Source organism: Mizuhopecten yessoensis, unplaced genomic scaffold (genome assembly GCF_002113885.1).
Source record: "Mizuhopecten yessoensis strain PY_sf001 unplaced genomic scaffold, ASM211388v2 scaffold2671, whole genome shotgun sequence".
In the NCBI taxonomy this organism is placed as follows: domain Eukaryota; kingdom Metazoa; phylum Mollusca; class Bivalvia; order Pectinida; family Pectinidae; genus Mizuhopecten; species Mizuhopecten yessoensis.
In genome coordinates, this window is record NW_018404662.1 from 2,037,032 (window position 1) to 2,064,636 (window position 27,605).

At 38.8% G+C, this 27,605-nt stretch overlaps 1 protein-coding gene across 1 annotated transcript in view; it reads right to left on the reverse strand.

The window, feature by feature from the left end:
• The window catches only part of LOC110446315, a 50,738-nt gene extending 25,740 nt beyond the window's left edge, over positions 1 to 24,998 (reverse strand). The window contains exon 1 of the mRNA XM_021491401.1: positions 24,336 to 24,998. Coding sequence (XP_021347076.1) covers positions 24,336 to 24,351 — 16 coding nt within the window. The 5' untranslated portion in view covers positions 24,352 to 24,998. The remainder of the gene's footprint in view (positions 1 to 24,335) is intronic.
• Between the last annotated feature and the right edge of the window lie 2,607 nt (positions 24,999 to 27,605).

Genomic DNA, 27,605 nt, shown 5'->3' on the forward strand with positions numbered 1-27,605 from the left:
CCATGTCAGGCAGTCACAGCATGATGCCTTGTTAGACAGACACAGCATTTTTTCCATGGCAGACAGACACAGCATTATGTCATGTAAGGCAGACACAGCATTATGCCAGGTCAGGCAGACACAGCATTATCCCATGTTAGACAGACACAGCATTTATGCCATTCCAGGCAGACACAGCATTATGACATGACCGGCAGACCCAGCATTATGCCATGTCAGGCAGACACGCCCTGTCAGGCAGACACAGCATTATGGCATGTTAGGCAGACACAGCATTTATGCCATTCCAGGCAGACACAGCATTATGACATGACCGGCAGACCCAGCATTATGCCATGTCAGGCAGTCACAGCATTATGTCATGTCAGTCAGACACAGCATTAAGCCATTTCAGGCAGACACAGCTTTATGCCATGTCAGGCAGACACGCCCTGTCAGGCAGACACAGCATTATGCCATGATAGGCAGACACAGCATTTATGTCACACAGCATTAAGCCATGGCAGGCAGACACAGCATTATGTGATGTCAGGCAGACACAGCATTTATGTCACAAAGCATTAAGCCATGTCAGGCAGCCACAGCATTATGCCATGTCAGGCAGCCACAGCATTATGCCATGTCAGGCAGTCACAGCATTATGCCATGTTAGGCAGACACAGCATTAAGCCATGTCAGGCATCTGCAGCTTCTATCATCTGTGTAACATGTATTTACGATGACAGTTTCTGGTAACATGAGTAAATATTGGATAAAACCCAGACGGTTATACGTTAATTAATTCAGGAAATATATACCATTTCAACTTACTCCAACCAATTAATGTTTTATTTATGTTTATTCACATGCGCCTTGGGTTCCCCCGCCACTCATTGTTAAAGTTCTGTCTACTAAACATATCAACACACTAATTTGTACGACAATTTTGGTTGATGACAGATACTCTCAGCTGTTGATATAAATTATTAGACTTGTCAACACATTAAGTGGTGTACTTTTATCTACATCACGGTTCGGATAGAGTGTGGATCATTACGTGAATGGTACGTCTTATGTCACCCAACAGATACCTCGCAATAAATACCGGAGTCTGTCAACGGCCTCGTATCAAATCACTGCACAGCTCAACGGGAACATTTAATGTAATGTGAAACAAATGTAGTCTCATCAGTGAATCAACCAGTCGAGTTTAGATGGATGTAGTATTTAATAAGGATACTGTTGTACTGGACACTGTCCAAACATCACCGTCTGATCTCCACAAACTGACCGGCATGACTAAAGCTAGATTCGGGAATACCAGCGGAAAAGCATGTGGTTGAATTATGTTGGTTAGCAATACTGTTAAGTTCTCAGAACTAATGCATACAAAAAATGTTATACTGACTCTACTGAAATTAAAAAAAAATCCTGTGCATTTGAAATACGATATTATGCAAATTAAGCAACATTTGTTAAAAAAAAGGATCATGATTTGTCCTCCATATAATAACATTTAATTGTGATGTTGAATGCTGTTGTAAATATGTTTCCTTTGTATATCAATTATTTTATAAAGAGAAATAAAGTTACATTTGAAGTTGAAAAAAATGTTGAAGCACTGAGTAAAATGAGCTTAACTCCAGCGAAATGTTTGGGTCAGTCGAGACTGTATTTCAACTGTTTTAAATTTATAAGATGTTTTGTTGTATTGGTTTTCCTTTAAAATTCATTGTTTTCACTTTTTTTTTAAAGTAAAGGCATTTCACAAATGTTCACGTTATGGGCTAAATGTGCTGTGTAGAAAGTATATAAAATGTTGTAACAACTTGAGCTATCCATCTTCTTCAATTTAATAAGAAATCTGTTTAAATACCGTATTACCATATCCACACAAACAACCATATACATGTACACTAAACTGATAATAATTTATCGAAGATAACACATTAATTCTGTTTAATTTATAAATATTGTTAATTAATGTGTTATGTTCTCAAGCTCCTAGGCTTATAACTCCACACAAGTAATAAAATACCACCACAGATTGTGATTTAAACATATTCAATTACCAAATCAAGCACTAGGTAGACGATTAGAGATAAGCTGTCAGCAATTAATTGACGTTGTTTACGATACACGAGAGTTCATGTACCATGAAACCATCTTTATTGCTCGCGATTTTATCTTTGATACATCAACCAATAACTGTCAAAATCTCTGACCATGTGTCGTCCAGATGTCCATTTTGATGGTCAGCAGAATCATCAGCGATAGGGGTCATTGGATGTCGTATTACATCATTTCGGACAATGCTTAACATCATCTTGACCACAAATCGGCACAATTCCCACGCGAACCTAGTTGGTCTGGTTAGCCGCAGTATTAAGTCCGATTTGGCAGTTTAATTTCATTTTATGCCCGGAAATGCGCGGACCTCCATACTTTTCAAATTGTTGGTTGGTGTTCACAAGAATATCACTGATCTTCTAAACTTTTTTTCTTTAAATTTACGCTTTACGAGGATAGCCTATACCCAATGCTATCATTATTTGCCGGGGAGATGATACACCTTCGTGTTAAAGCATCTTAGTGACGATCGGGTCGTCCTGAGTGGTTCGGCGTTAATTGTTCAAAATAAAGAGAACGGTTTATTCAAAATGAAGTGTGAGGAAAATACAAAAAGGATGATTTTAACGGGTTCTCTATACAAGTAGACAGAGATATAGATATTGTGTCAGGGAATGTATCTGTTCTGAGGAAGTTAACTACCAAAGTATCACCCCACATTTCCATAAAACAATCAGGTATTTTTTACCTGTTTCGGATTTTGCTGCGCACCAATTTAACTTACCACATTCGGATACGATTTGTCCAATGTTAGGGGTTTTTATTTTTATTAGTGGGAGTTTTAGACATGGTCTAAACCGCAACGAAACTGATAGTTTATTGATAGATCTCCTTCGTTCTGCTGCATACCATATAACAGGCCATGCAAGGTGCAGATGCTGACTTATCAGGAGCAAACTGGCCATGTTTACAACCAGTCATAAACGTCAGTCCTAACTGATGGAAGATAAACCAGGGGTCAAGCCGGTGGCTTTTGTTACTAGAAATAAAACATTGGTGGTATTTTATCCCTATCTCATCGAGGTAAGATGATACAGGTGTGTCGGTACAGTGTCCTAGGTACAGGTGTCTCGGTACAGTATGCTAGGTACGGAGGACGGTACAGTGTGCTAGGTACGGAGGACGGTATAGGGTGTTAGGTACAGGTGTCTCGGTACAGTGTGCTAGGTACGGAGGACGGTACAGTGTGCTAGGTACGGAGGTCGGTACAATGTGCTATGTACGGAGGACGGTACAGTGTGTTAGGTACGGAGGACGGTACAGTGTGCTAGATACGGATGACGGTACAGTGTGTTAGGTACGGGTGTCTCGGTACAGTGTGCTAGGTACGGGGGACGGGACAGTGTGCTAGGTACGGAGGACGGTACAGTGTGTCAGGTACGGAGGACGGTACAGTGTGTTACGTACGGAGGACGGTACAGTGTGCTAGATACGGATGACGGTACAGTGTGTTAGGTACAGGTGTCTCGGTACAGTGTGCTAGGTACGGAGGACGGTACAGTGTGTTAGGTACGGAGGACGGTACAGTGTGCTACGTACGGAGGACGGTACAGTGTGTTAGGTACGGAGGAATGTACAGTGTGTTAGGTACGGAGGACGGTACAGTGTGCTAGGTACGGAGGACGGTACAGTGTGCTAGGTACTGAGGACGGTACAGTATGCTAGGTACGGAGGGCGGTACAGTGTGCTAGGTACGGAGCACGGTACAGTGTGCTAGGTACGGAGGGCGGTACAGTGTGCTAGGTACGGAGGGCGGTAAAGAGTGCTAGGTACGGAGGACGGTAAAGTGGGCTAGGTACGGAGGACGGTACAGTGTGCTAGGTACGGAGGACGGTAAAGTGTGCTAGGTACGGAGGACGGTATAGTGTGTTAGGTACAGGTGTCTCGGTACAGTGTGCTAGGTACGGAGGACGGTACAGTGTGTTACGTACGGAGGACGGTACAGTGTATTAGGTACGGAGGACGGTACAGTGTGCTAGGTACGGAGGACGGTACCGTGTGTTACGTACAGGTGTCTCGGTACAGTGTGCTAGGTACGGATGACGGTACAGTGTGTTAGGTACGGAGGACGGTACAGTGTGTTACGTACGGAGGACGGTACAGTGTGCTAGGTACGGATGACGGTACAGTGTGTTAGGTACAGGTGTCTCGGCACAGTGTGCTAGGTACGGAGGACGGTACAGTGTGTTAGGTACGGAGGACGGTTCAGTGTGCTAGGTACGAAGGACACCACGGGGACCGGGACTCTATAGAAGACAAAATATGTAACATATCTTGATTATTCGCCGAGATCTAAAATATTTTCAGGGACATGGAATGTGTACAGAGCCCTGGAATATGTAAGGAGTAATAGATAATGCCAAGTCATTTTGTCAAGTTGATTGCACACCAACATCAGGTATTGCGGCAAGTACCGACGAACGAAGACTATGTAATGGCCGAGACTGTGTCGAAACTAAAAAGGGAAGTCTCATATTAAAGAAAATAGCACTGTTTTGTCAACTTTATACGGACAGTGTGTAGTTTATACGCAAATATCAAATTTGTACCTTCTATCAATATGAATTATCACTTACGGTGCCCAACGGTACTTGTAAACACCAAGAAGCCCCCATATGTCCGTGATGGATCGGTGCTCCCTAGGACAATAAATCGCGTACCAAGACTTCCAGTTGACACAACACTATCTTGTACCTATCATCAATACACGGTTGATATTCATCACCTAGATGGATAACCGCCTCATTAAAACCAATCAAATGTTCCTTCTCTAGTGACTTGTCGGAATGTCTACGTACAGGAATGTGTAGAAAACACCCAGTTCCACGTCTGTCAAGCTCACCACAAACCGTATCACGTTCCGCTATCGTTACCAGAATAGAAGTCGGGCATCAAAGGTCAAGCCATTTTTTCACCACGTGCTTAGGAGGTCATGCATGACGTTTAAGTATTTCTTGGATCATATCATCAAGCTCAAATTCAGATGTTTTAATCTACCCTTTCTATTTTCAATGCTCTTATTGTTTTACAGAATTATTTTCCCCAATCCATTTTTGAAAGGAGTGATTCAAACTTGGTTACAGGGACAGTTCAAGAGTCGATTCATTGTTCGCGTTTGTAACATTTTCAGTAGATATCATATGAAGTTGGCTTTTGAGTGGCTCCGTGTGTTTCGTATTGTGTGTAAGTGTTTTTGTGATAAGATAAAGTCGTTTTATAGAAGCCTCGGTCTACAGACACTTCACACATTATGTAAAATTAGTGTTTATTAGAGGTATGATAACCGTCCACGCCCTTCACCACGGCCGAGTGATGTCAGGGGCGATAACTCAGGCGTAACGAGGGAGATAACACGATAGATCACACCTCTTATGATATCGTATGTAAAACAGTTGTTCATTGGTTAAAGCCATAACAAGGGGCGATAACTCGATAAGTCACCCCACTTGATGCAATCAGCAGGAAAACAGTTGTTCTCCTTGAGATGGTCCTTATGTTTGATTTCTTTCTGCATAACGGAGATATACACGCTGATACACGCCATCATTCACCCCCACATATTGGTCTTCATACGGCTGCAGCAGGTAGAAGACGATTAATACGAAACAAATCATATAGAAGACCGTACGCCATTCAGTGCATATCTGTAAATGTGGTAATCAGTTTTGGCACAGACGTACGTCACTGAAAAAACAAACACTTAACCCTGTGAAATAAGTGTACAATGTTTGATGTTTTGTCTTCTCTTGAAACAAAACATAATCTAGTTGAAGCATCACTTTTTAGAATGTGCATTTTCGAGTTTCTACTTTCGTTGACTCGAAAATGATATTTCAATCAAAGGTCTTCTTCACAGACACGGACTGGTATGGATGTGGTGTTACCATGATGTGAACAAATATTAGTACGGCTTATTTGTACGAAGATATCTCAAATTCAAGAGGTCGGCGATGTATCAAAATTTTCCAAAAGGCACCCAGTTACATAATTATGTAAGCAATATTGCACTTTAAAACACGCGCACGAATTATACGAGAAATCCTGAAAGAACGAAAGCAGTTGTGTTCCGAAAGGTAGCATATTATGTAAAAACGATTTTACAATGTTTATGTAAAGCATTGAATGAGAACTAATCAATCGATCTGATTATGAATGCATTCCATTTCACCTAAAGTGTAACTTACAAACACTCTGCTATAACTACTGTTCAAGGACGCAAATAATTGACATGTTAAATATCTTCGATATTTATTGAGTTATCTCGAGTCTGAAGCGTTTATGTTCTTATCTATGGTTTTGACAACTGGATTTTCAACACTTATAATAAGTGGAGCAAGTGTTTTGAATTAAAAAATGTTACTCATTCATTTATGTTGATAGTATACTACGGACTAAGACGATAACTTTATAAACTGTTTGGAAGTTTTGAATGATCAAATATTGGCTAAATCTAAAAAGACTGACATGTATAGTCAATATTTTAAGGTAAGATGAATGCTATCGCAAAAACTGTAACTGGCGCTGTCAAGTAAAACAATACCGGGCGTTTTTCTTTTCGTAATGTTTCGATGTTTGTAGCATTAAATTAATATTTGTTAAAGAACTTGCTGTAAAGTCTTATATATTTTTTATGGACGCTTTTAATATCAAAACATCATTTGACCAAGCCTATATAAGTATATATCTTTACATTTCTGTATCTGTATATAACTTCTTTCAAAATAAAAACGATAAATGCATAAACAAAATCGCGATTATTTTTTTTTGAAGAACATTAATCTGCAAGCAGTACGTGATCGAAAAACATTGGTCAATATTAACCATATGATGGTCAATACACTAATTATGACGTGTGTACTGTACGATGGTTTACATGGTCGTATTTCATTGATGAATTCTTCATGCTAGCAGATAAACAGTAAAATGGAATACACGCGCAATGCTGTTACAAAATCCAGCCCCTATATCTAAGTCACGCCACTTTTTCTACGAGGCAAAAATTGTATTTCGACGCATTTGACGTAAAAAGCACATATATACATTAAATATAATTATGTTTGTTTATTATAGTATGATATATAACTCATAATTCGAAAAGGAAACTCCAAAATTTCTAACCCACTTTACCTGCTTATAAAAAACAGTTGTACATGTTTGTATCAGAGAAAATAAAACCGTTCATAACCGGGATTCAAGCCTTCCTGCATTTTAAGTTAAATTTCTCATTACCTTAAAAATGTATGCTCAATAGCACAATAATCCGTTTAAACAGTGTCCCGTTTAGCTATGAATTTGTGTTAAAACCCCTTGAAACTTTAAAGTCGAACTTTGGCTTTTAGTATATTAACAAGTCTCAAAATAACTACATGTAGTTTATAGCTATTTTGTGCGCACGTGTTTTTTTTATCTTTGCTGATACGTTTCGTGGCATGTGGAATTCTGCTCGTCTTACACATGCATTGCATGTTTCTTGTCATAGCGCAATATAATGCATGCCTATGGATTTCGTTTGGATGATTGTGGCAGTTTGTGTGAGACAGATGTGCTGTCAGGTCTATCCGTCACATATATCCATGCGCGGGTTTTTTACACAGCAGTGTACCCAATATTAACGAAACACTGTATAAAGACATGTCCAAGTTGTATATCAATCATATCGAAGGTGGCATCACTGAGAACCTACTGAGTACGTTATACTAACCAAAGGTATACTATACGAGGACCAGATGCGGTCCGTGTTTGTGAGCCATTGTTGTGGCCGCGTCACACAGGTTGGGATTACCCTAATTAAACATGTACTGATTGGTTACAGAGATGTGTGTCTCAGTACTAACGTACTGTAGTACATAGTAGATATCGCGATGTTTTCATTACTGACTTTAGTGTACTGTAGGTTACTTCTAATTACTGTGTCAGATATGTGCAAACATGCGTTCATATAAAAACCTATCCACCTTATTCAGAGGACTTACATAAGTTATCATGTAATTATTATAGATTTTGTGTATTATCAAATCCAAATATTTGCAAAATTTTTGAAACTATAATTTCTTACAGGGTTTGAATCATTATAAATATATTCTTCTTATTTCCGACAATCGTCTCGTGTTTTTCTGGAAGAACGTTAGACATGATAAACGATATTACATGTACAACCTCTTGCTGCGGTAAACTGCATATCTCATTCTGATCTTTATTATCAAAATATGTTTAAAAGCTCTGACACACAGTTTTGTCAATGCTTTTATTCAAGTCATGAACACTTGTCCCTTGTGATATGTGTGCCGTCATGGTCAGTAAATGTACCCCACTTCCTCTCCTGGTGTGTATCCTATCGAGAGTATGGAGATAGTAAGCGCACGGTATGATGAATATTAGCAAAAGGCAATGCCATGCTCTCGTTTTAATTAAAACTGTCCCCTAGAACATCATAAAGCCAACGTTGATATGTGAAATTACTGCTCTTATCCACAGTTAGTTGATATGCAATAACTACACCCATCCCCACACTGATGTGTAGAGCACTAATCATTTACCACATTCCTTAATAAGTCGAACGACTATTAACTATTTCCTTCTGAGAATGAATATTATAAATACTAGAACATGTAAGATGGCAATATGTTTATAATAAGAATCTCTTCTTCAAGCATTAAAATAGGATATCCACCATAAATTTATAACACAAAACAGATGTACGCATGGATATATATATATATAACATAATTAGAATATTTTTGAAATGTTATTTCTTAAATCAATTCTATACAGACAATTTTATGCGAAATTTGTGGCGAAAATCATCCCAGCAAGTTTTGGTTTTCATTAGCGATCAAAGGTACGGGCGGTGTTCGGAAACATTACGTTGAATACTCTTAATCCGCACTGTAATGTCCCGGGAGGGTAGTATAGTTAGTAGAGGGTCCATGGGGAAGGTTTTCTTCAGACAACACATTTGTGGTAACAATTTTCTCTCCACACCCAACTCCTACAGTAGATATACCGTGTTTATTACAGATATCCACTCGTTAAATAACAAACCTAGCCCTAGAGTGTAAGGTTGAACTATACAGCAGGTTTTCACGTGTACGGCTGCATGGCACATGTATTGAAAAGTTAGTAAACACGGCAACATTATATGTCTAATGCAAACTAATGATTATACCATAACACGGCTCTGCTCTATGTTTTTTTTAAACTTTCACTTCTCTATTCTCAGCACTGAGGAGGCTTCCCAATGTGAATAGAGAGACACACGGACACTTCCCAAGGTGAATAGAGAGACACACAGACACTTCCAAAGGTGAATAGATAGAGACACACGGACACTTCCCAAGGTGAATAGACAGACACACGGACACTTCCCAAGGTCAATAGAAAGACACACGGACACTTCCCAAGGTCAATAGAGAGACACACAGACACTTCCCAATGTCAATAGAGAGACACACAGACACTTCCCAAGGTCAATAGAGACACACAGACACTTCCCAGGTTCAATAGAGACACACACAAACACTTCCCAATGTCAATAGAGAGAAACACAGTCACTTCCCAAGGTCAACGGATTTTCAAGCACTTCCGAAGCTCAAGGTCAACATAAAGAATGAAAAACATTTTCCAATTACCTAGCAGAGAAATACGGACACTATGCAAGGTCAACACAGATAATCGCATACACGTCTCAAGTTTAGATTAAACAAACAGTGAAGGCACTTACCAAGGTCAACGGAACTAGAGAAAACACTTCCCAAAATCAACGGAAATAATTCTAAAACTAATGGTCAATGGCAAAGAAATATAGCACTTCCCAATGGCAAAAGAAAAAAACCAAGCAAATTCCAAAGACGTTCTTGGTCGTACAAAACCCCCGACAATGGGACATAAAGAGCGTAACATTGGCCCAGCAAAGTCTCAATCTAACCAATTCACCATATAGCAATCATTTCAATGCTTGACATTTACCTTACAATGATATTAATTAAATTAATCTACGTATTTATCAAAATAAGGAGACAATTCACGATGGATTCCTAATGGTACCGCATTTCAAATACATTTACAGAGAAGGGGGAACTTGATATCATATTTAGACAAACACGTCTCATTACTGTGTAACGTTTAACACTTGTCCTGAAATATCAATTTGTCAGAAATGGAATTGCTTACGTAAATCTGCATCAGATCATACATGGAGCATTCTTATATAAGGAAAAGTTGAGAGGGTTTAACTGCAAACGGTGTAACAGAGCAATTACTATTATTTGTTCGTTCGTCCGTTTGCTTATTTGTTTGCGTCTATAAGGCCATACGGAACGTTGTCCACAAAGTATGGAGTTCATTTGACTGAAATGTCACGACCTGCATTCGATAGCATGACTCTCCTGCCAGTCATATGAGTCTTTCAACCTTCTCACAAGCGGTGCATCAGAGGTCACAACAGGAAACAAAAAGGAGGAAAAACCGATATGAAATATCAAGATTAAATAAAGGAATCAGGGCAGCAGGCCAATGCTAGACATACTGTAACAATGAGGGCAGCAGATCAATACTAGACATACTGTAACAATGAGGGCAGCAGATCAATACTAGACATACTGTAACAATGAGGACAGCAGATCAATACTAGACATACTGTTACAATGAGGGCAGCAGTGCAATGCTAGACATACTGTAACAGTGAGGGCAGCAGATCAATACTAGACATACTGTAACAATGAGGGCAGCAGATCAATACTAGACATACTGTAACAATGAGGACAGCAGATCAATACTAGACATACTGTTACAATGAGGGCAGCAGTGCAATGCTAGACATACTGTAACAGTGAGGGCAGCAGATCAATACTAGACATACTGTAACAATGAGGACAGCAGATCAATGCTAGACATACTGTAACAATGAGGGCAGCAGATCAATGCTGGACAAACTGTAACAATAAGGACAGCAGATCAATGCTAGACATACTGTAACAATGAGGACAGCAGATCAATACTAGACATACTGTAACAATGAGGGCAGCAGTGCAATGCTAGACATACTGTAACAGTGAGGGCAGCAGATCAATACTAGACATACTGTAACAATGAGGGCAGCAGTGCAATACTAGACATACTGTAACAATGAGGGCAGCAGTTCAATGCTAGACATACTGTAACAATGAGGGCAGCAGATCAATGCTGGACAAACTGTAACAATAAGGACAGCAGATCAATACTAGACATACTGTAACAATGAGGACAGCAGATCAATACTAGACATACTGTAACAATGAGGGCAGCAGTGCAATGCTAGACATACTGTAACAGTGAGGGCAGCAGATCAATACTAGACATACTGTAACAATGAGGGCAGCAGTGCAATACTAGACATACTGTAACAATGAGGGCAGCAGTGCAATGCTAGACATACTGTAACAATGAGGGCAGCAGATCAATGCTAGACAAACTGTAACAATGAGGGCAGCAGATCAATGCTAGACATACTGTAACAATGAGGGCAGCAGATCAAAGCTGGACTATATAACAATGAGGGCATCAGTGCAATACTGAACAAACTGTAACAATGAGGGCAGCAGATCAATGCTGGACTATATAACAATGAGGGCATCAGTGCAATATTGGACAAACTGTAACAATGAGGGCAGCAGATCAAAGCTGGACTATCTATAACAATGAGGGCAGCTGTGCAATACTGGACAAAGTGTAACAATGAGGGCAGCAGATCAATGCTAGACATACTGTAACAATGAGGGCAGCAGATCAATGCTAGACATACTGTAGCAATGAGGGCAGCAGATCAATGCTGGACTATATAACAATGAGGGCATCAGTGCAATACTGAACAAACTGTAACAATGAGGGCAGCAGATCAATGCTGGACTATCTAAAACAATGAGGGCAGCTGTGCAATACTGGACAAAGTGTAACAATGAGGGCAGCAGGTCAATGCTGGACTATCTATAACAATGAGGGCATCAGTGCAATACTAGACATACTGTTACAATGATGGCAGCAGATCAATGCTTGACATACTGTAGCAATGAGGGCAGTAGATCATTGCTGGACTATCTATAATAATGAGGGCAGCAGATCAATACTGGACAAACTGTAACAATGAGGGCAGCAGAGCAGTCCTTGACTTTCTATAACAATGAGGGCAGCAGAGCAGTCCTTGACTTTCTATAACAATGAGAGCAGCAGAGCAATGCTGGTGTAATGCCAGTCTGTAGTAATATTCTGTAACCAGTGCATCGATGGCTTGTACATTGTATTACTAGATACAAACATCCGTTTGCCCCTCCGCCGCTGTTGTCAATATAGATTTGACGTCGATGTTCACCGCTAAACTGTAACCACGTGGCCCCCACAATCCAGATGATCACAAACAGTACTATACATGTGAAAAACACGTTTACTCGTAAATCAAAATGCGAGCTATCACAAGGATTCTTCAAACGTTGATTAAAGTGCAACATCATGCACTATAATCCTAAAACCATGTAAGACCAAATCACATGTACCGAACAGGATACGGTGTGTGAGTTTCAATATGATTTCCTTTGATGAACGGCCTAAATTACCAAGAATCTCGCCGTAAGAATTACTATATCATACGTATTTGTGTCTGGATTTCATACCATATCTCGATATAACAAGAAAAGGTTGAGGCAAACCGTTCGTGAAAAATATGGGTACTCCTAGATGCCAAGAATGCGTCACACCAACGAGACATTTCAGAACCTTGCACCTGCATGCAAGAGTATGATAGACAGAACAAAAAGAAGATCGGTTCTTATCTCAGCACTTTGTCGACGTTCCTCTACACTAATATCAGTTTTAACCCTATCCCTGTTGTTGATTGTCGACCTCTTTTAATAAAAAACGATATCATACCTCAGTAATAACGATATCACTATGTTTGCGTTCCAATCTCGTTAAACATTTAGAAAACGCGATTAGAGTTAAGTGTCATCTTGGACAAAACGCTGAAAATTGTTTCTCAACGATCTTGTCTAGTCACAGAACTGAAATATGTGTAAATTATGGTGAAGAGTTCCCAGTCAGAAGCACCTGCGTGTTATTGCATACGGCTGACAGCGAGTAAAATAATTCGTCCTGTTGGTGGCGGAGGAATACATGAATGTCAGGCATACACCGGGGTAATTATGCTGGGCCGATGATAATGCACCTTGTCATGACCGCCCTTCAGATTGATGGACGAGAAGTCGTTAGGGGCATATACTCGATCCGTGTTAATAACAGCTAATTAGATTAACACTGCCTTGTTGGACTAACATAGACCAGCATTACGTGATCGTAATGGTGATTAGCTCGTCATTAGGTTTATTATTTAGGAATAACTAGCTCCTGTTTATGTACCCTTTTCCATTATTCCAGCGGGAGTCATTTATATAATGACGTTATTAATACTGTATAGGAATCCGGCGTTTAGCATGCTTGTTGCTTGTAAATTAACTGATCAATATGCCAATTGTAAGTCTTTATTAATACATACATTTTTTATTTAAATACCGTGCTGTTTTAGGGTAAATGGTAACTGCAAGCAATATGAAACATACAGGTTCGCATTGTAACATAGCAAATTTGGATCAAAGAAACGCAATATGAAACATACAGGTTCGCATTGTAACATAGCAAATTTGGATCAAAGAAACGATCTAGTTAAAATATTTATTTCTTCCAGGATGAATCATTCACGGCGAAAAGACAACAAACATATAGGCGTGAAACATCTTTTTTGACGAGTTATACGCCTCCTTCAATCATGTTTTATGCATTTCTGGCACTTAAAATGACACAGTCCTGTACCATTTGCAATTACAGCAATTTTTCTTTGCAAACATCATAATGTTGGCGTACAGATTTACAACTCAATACGTATAGGAAACACTTGGACAGCCGTCTGGTATCGCTTTGTCTGATAGTTATAGGTATATATATGAGGGCACCCTGGGCGACATCCAACTAGGTCTGGAGTAGCAGTCGGTGTGAGAGGTGAGCACGAGGTGGTGTGAATTGTGTTGGAGTAGGTGATAATTGGACTTTTGGCAAAGGTCAAGACCATTGATGTCAATACGTATACAGTTAGGACGAATCGTTGCAGATTGATTCTCGGACATCTCGGGCGGCTGCAGAGATAAGTCTGCATCGTTTCGTCTTGGTTAAATTGATTCGAGCAGATCATGACAGCTACAAAATAGTCCTTCCCGCCATCGGTTGCTGGTGCAAAGGTAGATAGATTTGATATTAACGCATGATCTGGGAATGATCGGACTGACGTATGCCGCAAAACGCCAATGTTTACTTTAGAGTACAGGGATTGGTTACTAGACTCTAGCCCCTCAATGTTTTCTGCTATTTTATCTCTTATTTCTCAACAGACATCCAAGGGATGCATTTTTCGTAATGATTCTATATACTAAAGACATAGCCTTGTCTGGGATGTACCACTTACAATGCACATCAGACCGTACAATTGTTGCACATGTTGTCATGACCAGCATGTAATCACACGTCTTAATCAATAGCAGTAGATCATTCAATAACACGTTTGATGTTTCGTTCTACAACCGATAATAAGTTTTAAAATAAACATTTAGAAACCTACAAAATACAAACGAAAGTAAATTGATTATCTACAATATTCATATGATATTCAAATTAATTCTAAAGTATAGTAATATCTACCATTAGGATAATTAGAATGTCGAGCGGCTGAGAATATCTCGCAAACCTTTCTTGAATTCAAAACATGACTTTAGATATTTTAGAATGACAAGCACACAATGACCATCCGCTACTTCCTGGCAGGTTTGAGCAACCCGTCTAGATCAAAGAGAGTTGTCAGCTGTTATTATTGTGAATGCCAGTTTGCTCGTTAACAAGCATGAAATATTGGCCAATATCCCGCCCAATCGTCATGCCTCCAAAGGCGTCCATGTTTTCATTTGGACGGTTTTCGCACAAAGTAAGCGCCAGAAAATACGGAACAACTTCAAACACCAACTATAACGGTGGCGAAACAACATACAAATACATTTTAGTCTACTGTAAATAATACAATAATAATTTAATGTAAATGCTGTACGCCGCTTGCTTTCCGAATAAAGTGTAAGGACATAGTGTAAATTCAAATTTAAAAAAAAGAAGACCAACTAATAAAGGAAAAAAGCCGCGCCCATGACATATTTTGTTGACAAATAACTGACGTTGCTAATATTGGGGAAAACTGTTTCTAATTTATTTGTAAATGCATGTTCTCTTTAACACAAATACCAAAAACTGTATTTTGCAGCGACATAGACACTGCATTATGTCTATTTATATTCACAATGATTAATAAACACAGTTGCACAATAATGTAAATCTCACACACATTCATATAACTCCTAATCTATTGATCTCAATAATAAACATCCCTTAAACACGTGTGCCTCTTTGCACGTGCTAAAACCACAAATAGCGCCACCTATTGGCGTATCTTGTACCAATGTAAAAATTATTACATCCTCATTCCTACCGCCAAACGGTTGGAATGGTATTAATTGTAAACAATCATGCCAGCAGGCAACATTGATTCCCGATATCAAGAAAGGAAAGATTTACATAGTTACCCTGAAAATGTATAAAGACAATCAGACCAGGTGTTGAAGGCAAGTAACACCAATTTATACTTGCGAATTATATTTACAAGAAATTGAAACAAAATTATAAATACGTTTAAGAAACAAATTTGCTCTGATGGAGCGTATTTCAAAATGAAGAACATTTCCTTTCATCCCTGTCCTCTAAACCAGCAAGGAAGGGATGTGTGTCACTTGATCGAGTAAAGAAAAACCAATCAATCAAATACAGAAAATTAAAACAATGTACTTCCTTTGTATGTCCGAGGATCGTGGACATATTCCTGATTCCTGTTAACTAAGGAAAGTAGGGTTGCTTTTTGTTATTTAAAAAGTGCAACGAAATATTGAAATAAATATATCAAACATATACTTTTATTTTTGTAAATACTGTAAAACACAATAGAGCATATATTCTTTACTTAGTCAATAAATGGGAGAAGAATAGATCCGCTGTATCATTCTGCATGATCGTTTGAGACAACATCTGCAAGTACAAGTACAAGTTGTTTTCATTTCAATGTTTTCTGGTCAGGGACATTGACTTGAGAAACAATCACTAATGTTCTGTCCAAAATGCAACATTCGCGAATTCTAGCTCTTTACTTTTTGGCGATGTATCCATAGACACTCTTTTAATGACCTTATTAGATGCGATAACGTACACCATGAACAAAGAAACGTCCAAGTGATAATTCTATAAAAGTATTTCCATTCACAATTTATACCAAAGCATTATTTGAATTTCGGAGGAAATATTCTAACTTTGTCCGGGCGCTAAATGTAATACAATTTGCTTGTAGTGAAAAAATCATTCTAACCTCTTCAAATATACAAGCCCTCGCAGTCAAATGTTCGTTCCATAGCAAAGAAGATGCATTGGAAATTCAAGGGAATGTGACATTTGCTTGTCGGTAATGTTATCGTGTGGGAACTGCAATGAAGTTACGAGGAATCGTCAGTATTAAATCAATGATGTCTTCCACACGAAAGAATTACTAAACGTGGCTCCCCAGTATACATTTGTATAGTGTTCCACCTGGAGGCGGTGCCAAGTGCCTCACACATAGAACCGTTTATGTAACCATCAGTGTTTCACCCCAGCGACATGGCAAGCTGTCAGCCACGAAGTCTTGTTAATGAGCGACTCACTTCCCGCTCCAAACTTATGGGTGTATTCGGGCGGCGTTCTATTTTTTACTGAATTCTTGGTATCGTTGGGATGTTGTGCTAGCGCCGAAGATAGTGCTGTAACGCAACGTTATCAGACAAACAGATAACGGATCTTATCTCGCTGTACGAGATCTAATCCGGTGTTAAGGGCACGAGATAAGCTGACACCGTGTCCATATGGGCGTTACACCGCATGAACCTTAAGCGCAGTTACCTAACCTTCATGATATTGTTTTCTACGAAAACAAACAAGTGTATGGCGAAAAAGCACTCAGCTGACATGGAGAGCCTATGTACTTTATTGTTGCTGTTATGATTATCCAGCTCAATTGAGACAAAACATAAAACTTATTACTATACACATGAGAATCTTTAAGAAACAAACAAAATATCTAAATCTCAAGCTCAGGCATGTAACATCAGAAACCTAGAGAGAAGGGACACAAATACTGGAAGTTTTCTCGTATCAATGGTAATCAGAATGTTTAGTTGTCCAATAATAACAGAATTTCATTCAAAAACTGCAAAACATTACCACGACAAAGTTAGCACATACGTTTAAATCTTATACGAGGCATGCTATTTTATTAGTGTCTAATTAAAACTTTGACTTATGAGGAAAATGTATGCAGCCACGTTAGATAATTAAACTAACTTATTTGTGAACATGTACCGTGAGAGAAGTTGTACGTTATTGAACCTTAACTCAACATGTACCGTGAGAGAAGTAGTACGTTATTGAACCTCAACTCAACATGATCCAGGTATCGCTTAGTGTCGGAGAACCATTTCTTGGCAACTTGTTCTTATTTCTTTTGTTTTGAAATGTCAAAACGAAGAGGTATGTGTTGGATTCCTGCTGTATTTGTTTTTACAATATTTCTTTTTCGACAGCCTCGCTGTCAAGTGGGGGTGATAGCTGTGCCACAGGGTATAACTGCATGTTTGCATTAGTGTGTGGGGATGTTTAGCCAGTTATGTTAGGATCATAATGCCGTAAAACAACGTTTTTACACTCACTTGTATCTAACACTTACGGCGAGTTTTGTTATTTACGGACTGGAGGAGGATACATAGCTGGAATCAGCCAGAGAAAATAAACTGGTTACCAATAATTTATTTACATCCTTAAAACGTTTATCTCCTACAATAAAAACAGATCTGCAAGATATATATTAACTATAGCTGTCCAGAACGAACAGACGGACAGGGTAATATCAGCTGCGAAATGTTAAATTCAAATTATCATATGTTACAAAAAATGTATTGAAGTCGTTAGGCATTAACAATTAAACCGCTTTATTAGTTTTGTTTAACTTTTAATGACTGAAATAAAAAGGAACAGTTTTGGGAACTGTTCAGCACATTAGGTTCTGTAGTCTGTATTGGGTTTCAGAGGCAATACGCTGCTCTCGCTCGTTGTAGTGGTGAACAGGTCTACATCAGCATAGGATGGCACTTCGAGTCGTCAGACTGATTGACTTCGAAGATTTTATCATCAGACACTTGGTAAAATGCTGTGGGCGACCGTTCCTTCTCAGGCAAAAACCAGTATGAGTCAATGCGGCGTGGTTGATACTGAACCTATGTACCATCTTCGTATTAAAGTCTCTTTCTTGCTAATGAGGACTATCGAATATTGCATCCTTCTTCCAGTGTCGTCAAGTTACAATGGTATCGGGGGTAATCTAAGAATTGGAGTATCTAGTTATATTTCAATCGTCGGTATAGGATTACACGGGCTGATCCAGATGTTACACGTGCAGCATGTGCGCTCTATCATAACGTCTCGTTGGGGCTGTTCGTCGATACTTTCTCATTACTGCAAGACAACAGACACAGACACGGAACCGCTAATTATGTGTTTATATCCGCGCCAAGTGATAAATACAATGTGCGGAGTTCAAACTCCGCCATGTTGGATTTGACCGGAAGGTGACCCGCAGTTAATGTTTACGCGACTCTTGTTTAATTTTCATCATAAAGATAAAAACGTGCTGATTTACATCAACGAAACAGAACGTCAGGGCTAATAAAATCTTGCGACATGGAGTTGTGTTTTGAACTCTTAGTGGTTTAGTAGGCAAAACCATTTATCACAAGCATTTTCTAATACTAGCTTACCCAGCGAGTTCAGCAAAATATACAATACCTTAGTGATGAATGCTATTGATAACTCGGCTGTAGTGCGGCCTCCAATGAAAGCAGTGTAGGAACCAGCAATATAACTAGTGAAAAGTATTCCGTCGTCAATGGCCCGACAGATCGATTGTTTAGTTTGGTCCGAATACACACGAAACCAAAGTTTTCTGACGGGTTCAGAGCTTAGCTTCGTACTCCGACTTGACTGATTCTTAGTTTAGCTCAGTCTTTGCCTGAAGGATCTCAAGTTTAGCCAGTCCTCAGCCTGATGGATCTCACGTTAAGCCCAGTCATCTGGCTGACGGATCCAGAGTTGAGTAATGTCTCATGACTGATCACCAGTTTATCTTGCATCAATTGCCCGAGTTTAGCCTGATCCCCACTCCCTCTCCCGTCCCGACGTATTTTTCAATACGCCTTGGTCCAATGCTATTTAATCCTAACGAGCCCCGTACTGACACATATATGGACGCTCTCCAAAGTAAAATTGTTATATGGTTATAATTAGCCGAATTTGCGAATTGTGTATTATTGCGTATGCTTTAAAAATATGATTCCAAGAAATTTAAAAACTTGAACATGAACAGATCTTGAGCTATGTCCCCGACCTGACAAGGTCCATGTGGCCCGGTCTGATAGAGATACAGTGGCTTTGACAGCCTACGTCACAGAATGAAGACGGAACATGAGATAGAGACAACAGATAACGTCATCTCCCACTTACGTCCTCCTGAGTTTGTACTGACACGTCAATCTCAATATAACACACGGATAATGGATTAACGGTCCTCTGACGGACCGCGGATAAGTAACAATTTTGCATTGTAAGAAATGTGGTCGTTAACACGAGGAGTGCTTAGTCATCAGTAACGGTACAAGGTTCAAGGACAAAAGGCCAGAATGGATTGCTTTTGTATACAGTACAGCTTTCAATTTTTTAATTGATGATACACACTTTATGAATATATAAGGTGAAATGATCAGGCTGTTACTGGAGTTTCTTGCATGTTATGTATTGGTACGCTGTATTTAAATTTATTTGGTCTATAATACTATATCACTTTTAAAATAACACTCCACAATTAGTACACATTGATATGACGTCACTGAAGATAACAACGTCTAAGGACATTGGCCTAGATACTTTTCAATTTACACTTTGTCGTCATGAATTTTCTGTTCTGTGATAAAGAGTTTTTTCAGTTAGATTCTATTTCATAAGCAGGTTTTAAAACATTTACAGTTTTGTTAATTTTGGATCGTATAGAAACCTTTCAAAATAATAACGTCTACGCCTGATTCGTTTATTGTGACATTTCTTCTTGTCTCGTCAACTCACCACGGATAATTAGCACATGTATCAAAGAGGAAAGCAATATATAAAATTCACAGAGTCTTTATTAGAAAATCGTTACGAAAACGAATCTACTGGAAACGGTAAATATAACGGGCCCGCTTGATTCGTATAACCCGCCTATGTAACTTTTATTCCAATACAGCGAAGTCGCTGCCGGGCCAGCCGGCGTTTCCGTTGTCCCGGGTATGCGCAAAGCATGCAGGCTTTCGTAGGCAATCGTCTCGTTCTCAATTTGCATTATAGCATAACAGGACAATTCGTGTTGTTTACACGTTTTTTTTTCGGATTTATCTCAAAAGCACTAAAAATACAGATGATTTTATTTTTTGCAAGATTTAATTGTTATGTGTCAAATCCAGCGTATATTAGATGTTCCCTATTAGGGAAGAAAACGTTGGAAACGTTTGCTATGTTCCGGATTCAACGTTTGTTCCAAAGTTAAATATGTGAAAGGAAGTTTGTCCTCTATTACCCTAAATCTGGGGGTTTCCCAACATGGTCGAGACCGTCGGAAACATGATTTGTTTAACTGTTTTAATATCTCAATCATCTAGTTACCGTGATGGATTCATTTGATGTTTATGCATGTGAATTATTTAAATGGCCCAAAACTTACAAAAATATGTCTGTATCTCACGAGACAGTCACGGCGGGGGTGGGGAGGGATCACGTTACAACAACAGTTGGTTATCATCGTACCCTCTCCAACCTCAAAGCATTGGGGACGAACCTGATCCATGTTACTGAAGGTCGTTATCTTTCTGCATTGTGTGGGTACGAACATGACACCATGAACTAGCGGCCGTTATCGTTCGGCGTTGTACGGCGTACTCTGTTCTTGCCCCACGTAACGCTCGGTATTTGCACTGTACACGGTCGTGTCCAGACCTGATTAGATGCAGACGGTAGGCTAGTCATCCTCATCTCCACTCATCATCTTCATTATCATTTGGTTCGGTGTACGTGTGTACANCCCCCCCCCTCCCCACCAACCACCAACACCACCTCTTACCCTCCAACAAATCGCCTTTTACACATTTGTTCTCTCAGCATCCTTTTAGACCTCAATACATTGTGTCTATTCATTTCATTTCACCAGTAAAGTTCTGGGGAAATACCAATATGATAAATATTATAATTTTACTGAAAATTATTTACATGTCATTCAGGTGCCATACTTGCTGCTTAGTCGTGAATGATCAGAGAAGCTTGTCTTAATTCTGATATACGTTCATGTATATTAAACAAAAATTAATCATGAAAATTATGGGTTTATCACATTTACAGAAAACGCGTGTCTATGCTTACACGTTGACTGTTCAATGTAACATGCAATATGAAATGCAATAGATTGTTCTTCCTTATATTGATTCCCGAAGAATAAGAGGTGGATGGATGTTCGGTCCAGATGGATGGATGATACAGACCAGTGGCGGAAGTGATCAGGATGGGAGTCTATCGGGTTGGGGTGGGGGTTTTCCTCCTTAAACTTTCGCGATCCCGTGTAACGTAACGTCCCTAGGCCGCGTTTTGGACAAATGATGTCCTCTCACAAGGGTTTCTTGGGGTCGTTTGATCTATTGAAATTCCGTTAGGGGATGAGATCGGGCAATGTATGTCATTTCATTAGCACTCGCGACAGCAAGAATTAGAATTCCTATGCGTTGGGCGAGATTTAATACTAATTTACTTCGCTCGCGATCCCGTGTTATTTAAAATATTTCATAACAATTTGAATTCTTGTACTACATGCACACAGTCATCATGTGCTGGACATGATACAGATAATGATACAGAATAACGTAAATGAGAACCTATTTCTGCAAAACCTGTACATTGAGGAACACCAACGAATGATAATATAATACCCATACACGTTCTGCTGTACGTGTGTCTATCTTGCCATGCACTTCCTGGGCGAACGATTTTAAAATAAAGATTTTAACCTAGTATAAACGTCATTCCTGGTCAGACGTCGCCACAGTTAGGGGAGCTATATCGATACCTCTGATAATGTGTGACGTAACGTGAGAGTTAGGCAGGTTTATGTATTTATGATAAAATCCAGACTCTCCACACTACACGTGTACTTACTCACAACAAGCTGTTCACACTATTACTTCTGTTTTATCTCATAAAACCGTAAAGTATACTCCTGTCATTAACAACATTAATTTTTCGTTTGAACATAATTTCGTTATTTCATATTCTAATTACATTTTTCTTCATAACCATGTGCATTGACTCGTGTATAGAAAAGTTAAGAAATCGAGTGACGCATACAAGAAACATAAGGGGTTATTAAGCCGATTATAATTACATTCAAATACACTTCAGATAACAGTTTGTGAGGAGTTTCACACCAATTCATATTTAAAAGAAAAAAAAATGCAATACTCGATCATTTCGACATCAATCCTATTTTATCATAGAAAAAAATCGTCCAACGCTTGGCAAGGTCAGTTTTATTTTGTGAGTAAAATGCTGAAAAATTGCGTTAAACCCTCCCTTTGATCAGTCATTAAGAGTCGGCAATCGAGTGAGCGTTATGTACATACGGATACAATAGGGAAACTAATGGCGAGAAGAGATGTGTTAGCTTAGAGATTAAGTAAACGTAATAGCATTACAGAAAGCTGGTGTTACGTCTATACCGCTAATCTGAGATGTGTTATATTGCATGATCTTATACATCTGATGGCCTGAAAATATTAAACCAATATACTCTTACAGGATATACACGGGAGAGCAGAGAGATAGCAGAGGCCACCATCGTAATACTGCCGCACTGGTAGATATCTACGATATAGGGTATTAATTTATTAGATTAATTATATCATAAAACGTATTCCTTCTTGTGCCGAGAAATGAAACTGGAGAGGAGAACACTTGTTTATATTGCTGTGATTCAGCAATGGTAGAACTGTGATGTGTTGGCTAAACCCTGTGTAAAATGACACTACCCAGAAACAGGCTCGACAACCGACTGCACATCACCCATTACACCAACGCATTTTATGATTCTTAGCAAAATTAATGAGGAGATATTTTTCTGCAGGAGATAATTTAAGACGAGCCTTTTTATTTTCTATATACAAATGGAACATAATCCCAAGGGCATTATAGAGGGGTTATCTTTTCATCCTTTTATACACATACAATAAATGAGCTATTGAAATTCTAATTGAAAAGGTGCGCATTTGAGTGTTAACAAGTAGCGAACGCTCCTTGGAAACAGAACTTACAGCATTACTCTTGAAAATATAAGAATTACAAGTGTTTTCGTCGTAGTATGGGGTACAACGAGGAAGTATATAACTTTCTAGTCCCGGACGAACTTGTTTTGACTCAGATCACAAGAGGAAAAATATTGATGGTATTGAACATGAGTAAAGGCCACAGCGGGAATCAGCGGCGTGGAAGATCGGCTGGCTGGCTAAATATTATGGATGGCTCGATGATTAACGAGATGAATCATCGAAAGTGTGTCTTAAATAGACGATACACAATCTTAGCATATACATCTTGACTAAAGAAAGCGGAAGAGGGAGAGCGGATTATGATTTCACAAGTCGAACATTTTATTTTATTTAGGACAGAACGATAAATTTAATGAAGAACATTGCATTAACAGGTGTTAGAGTCATATTTGCTATACCTGATCGAATGCGCCTTATTTTGTTGTTATCTTTTTTCGGTGTTCAGGATGCAGAGTATAAAGTATCATCAACAGAAAATATCCACTTATATGAAGTCTTAATATGTGCGCTTCATTTATGGTTAATACTTCAACTTCTCAGACAAATGCTATTTTTGCATGCTATTTTAACGTCATACACAGATGTAATGTAAACCTTTACATAGACGGGTGTGTTTTCTAGTTCAGGTTAACAAATTGCCATACTTACTTGCAAAAATCAGCATCGTCGCGAAGAAATCAGAAATCCAAAAATGGTATACACAAACACTTGTTGTTCAGGAAATTTTAGACTATTTTTTCTCTTGCTTAAATATTAATTTCCATCTTTAAAGATAACATATATCCCTTATGTTCCTTTGAATTGCACTTCGATATACACATTATTCCCTATAGCACTTTGGTTCGTTTACCGATCCGACTTCGAGGAGCACTAATCCAATGTCAGTCAGGCGTTAGATCCGACGCATAACATTATTCCATATCTTTATGTTCCAAGATCACTATCAGTAGACAAAATGTGGAAACAAAACCGAAACTAGACAAGATAAAAGTGACTGACACTTTTAAGTTCTTTAAAATAAACGCAAAACAATTTTGACAATCCTCAGCATGTATATCCGTTATAAAAAAAAGTCAGCTAAATAAAATATATAAAAAGTGGAACTAAAAACCACAGTAGATGATCCTCCAATCTCGTGTAAGGTATTAAAAGCGAGTTAAGATCCAGAGGATTCCGATGTCGGGTTTCCGTGTTGCACGGGTCACGTACAACTTTACCCCCTCCGATGTGAAAAATGACGGAATCATTAACGTGAGTATCCGGAGGTAGGGTTCACGGTTACCGGGGCCGTAGAGTAGTATACTCGCGTGAGACGGGCCTGGCAGAGAGGCTGACATGCGGCGGTTGGTCGAGGGGCTGGCCAAGCCGTAATGTGTATATCTGGGCAGCCAATCAGCAGCCAGCTAGAGGTACACGGCTTATTACTACGATCGGCGATATGCACGTTACAGATATGTTTATATATATACATATGTGAGCATACGAAGGTGTCAGAAACAGCAATCGGATTAACCACACCGTTCAGATATCTATAGGGATTAGAAGGGAGAGAGAGAGAGAGTAAATAACGTAGAACATATCTAATGTTCTAAAAAAAACTTTGGCAACATTTTGAAAACGACTTATGCGCATATAAATCATATCGTGTTATACTTGTCCTATCTTTATATCATATTAATTAGTCGAGGTTAATATATGTTGAGAAGTGTTTTGATATGATTTTAATGTCTGTTGATACTGTTTACAAACAGTTTTGTTTCAAAATGTTTAAGATATAACTTTCTATCATCTGTTTTCAAATATTGAAGGTTTACATTTAATCGTACGTTTTCCCTCCACGTGTCAAAAAACTGAGGGAATAGTCTTGCAGTTTTACGGTACGATGTTCAAGTCGATTTTTCAATAAGAAAAATAATCAATATTTTATAATGGGTAGGTTTTTTGTTTCTCCCCTGTCTTTTTTATTTGATTCCAAAACAGGCTCCTTTTATGGTTTTTTTTCCATTTCTGTATCAATTGCATTAATTCGGTATTTTCTGATTGAAGATCTGGCTACTAGATTTTCTACTTTTAGATACGGAAACATGATATTTACTCGGAGTTTCTAATTTTAGAAGTTTTGGTTTGGTCGACGAAATAGGTTAGATAAAACATGTACTGTTGGTTGTCGAGTGTCTACATAAATTGTGACCCGCTTTGAGACGACCAACGAACTAAGTTGTGATAAAGCGGTATATAAGAACCTGGAGTTATTAATTATTATTATTATCATTATTATTATTATTATATTATTATTATTATTATTATTATTATTATTATTATTATTATTATTCTAAAACATGTACACCAACATGTACTATTGGTTGTCGAATGTCTACCACATCGACCACTGATTCTGTTTGATTTTGTTTGTCTACCAGTTCAATGAGGATAATGACATCGACACTCTCTATAACTATTATACACACCCAAGTCGTACCCGAAACAAAGGGCCTCGCTAATTATACAGATTAAAAGGGGAAACACTCCATTATTCTTTTTTAACAATTAGCGTCTTTGAAATCACTTTTTCTTTTCATTATGTCGCTTCTGAGCCTAGTTTAAAGGTCTCTGAGTCTTTAGGACTAACGAAATAAAGGAATAGGGACCGGTCTCTGAGGAAACAGACCCTTTCTCACGGTAAGGCGGGCTACTGTGGCTGGGACTTGTGATGGAGTTGTTAGGCCAAGTGTGATTGTACTTCCTCTGAACCTAGAACTCAAACAAACGTAATGGTGGTCTGTCGTAGCCTCCGTCCGAACAGCCTAACCGCCGAAATGTGTACTTACAGACTTATTTATATTATATCAAACTTGGCTCCAATATATCTCTCAGCGATTTTTTGACGGAAATAATTTATCTGCTTGTGTTTTTCTTTTGTAACAGCAAAAGTCGCAAGTGTGACGACAATGTCTATTGATGATACTAACCCATTGCATAGCCTTACCACAATGTTATTTGGCTTAAAGTTGAAACAAATGGTAATCTGTATCTGCTGCTTATTGAGATGACCCAAACAGTTCCTACGACAAGCAGCATGCACACTATTGCAGCAACTATAAAGAACCCGTATCCAATAGGCTCGTTATTCAATACTAGTATATATCTTAAATTATTTCAGTTTTGTTTTATTCCATTATTGTAAAACTAATATAGACGGTTTCATTTATGGTAATCTTTGAAGAGTGAAATAATAAAATCGGGTCACGTTTGATATAATTTGTGTGAAATAGAAACGAATTCAATATAAGTTTTATCTGGTTATTAAAAATGATGCAAATGGCACAAATATAGATGTTTTTTCTATCCATTGGCAATTCTATGTAATTATGATACATTGTATGTATGACGTTTGCTTATAGTGCAAAAATATGATTTGAAAATAACGATTGCGTAAAACAGTTAACATGATAAGCTAGCACCAAGAACACTTAATTAAAATCAGGTGCCGCGGTGACTGAGTGGTTAAGGTGTCTGACCGTCTGCGATCACTCCACCACTGGGTCGCGGGTTCGTAGCCTACGTGGGACAGTCGCCATGTAGTTGCTGCAAGTCGGCGGTGTTTCTTCGGGTACTCCGGCTTTCCTCCACCACACCTGACACCTCTTTAAATTACCATAGCTGTTAATGGGACCGAAATATTTTAGCCGAATGTTTGCCGTGCATTTATTTGTTGGTCATTTAACGTCACCGTGCAATATGTTATGTAACAAAAGTTGTGGTGGAAAGTATGCGTAACCTTAGTTTTGATGGGGGGTACTGAAGCCGGAGCCAAACCCAGCCACCATTATTCAGGAGGTCGCCAGAACCATTATGCTTAAGTAAAGATAGTATACATAACGATACGCCCCGAGTAAGACTCGCGTAAGAATATAACTT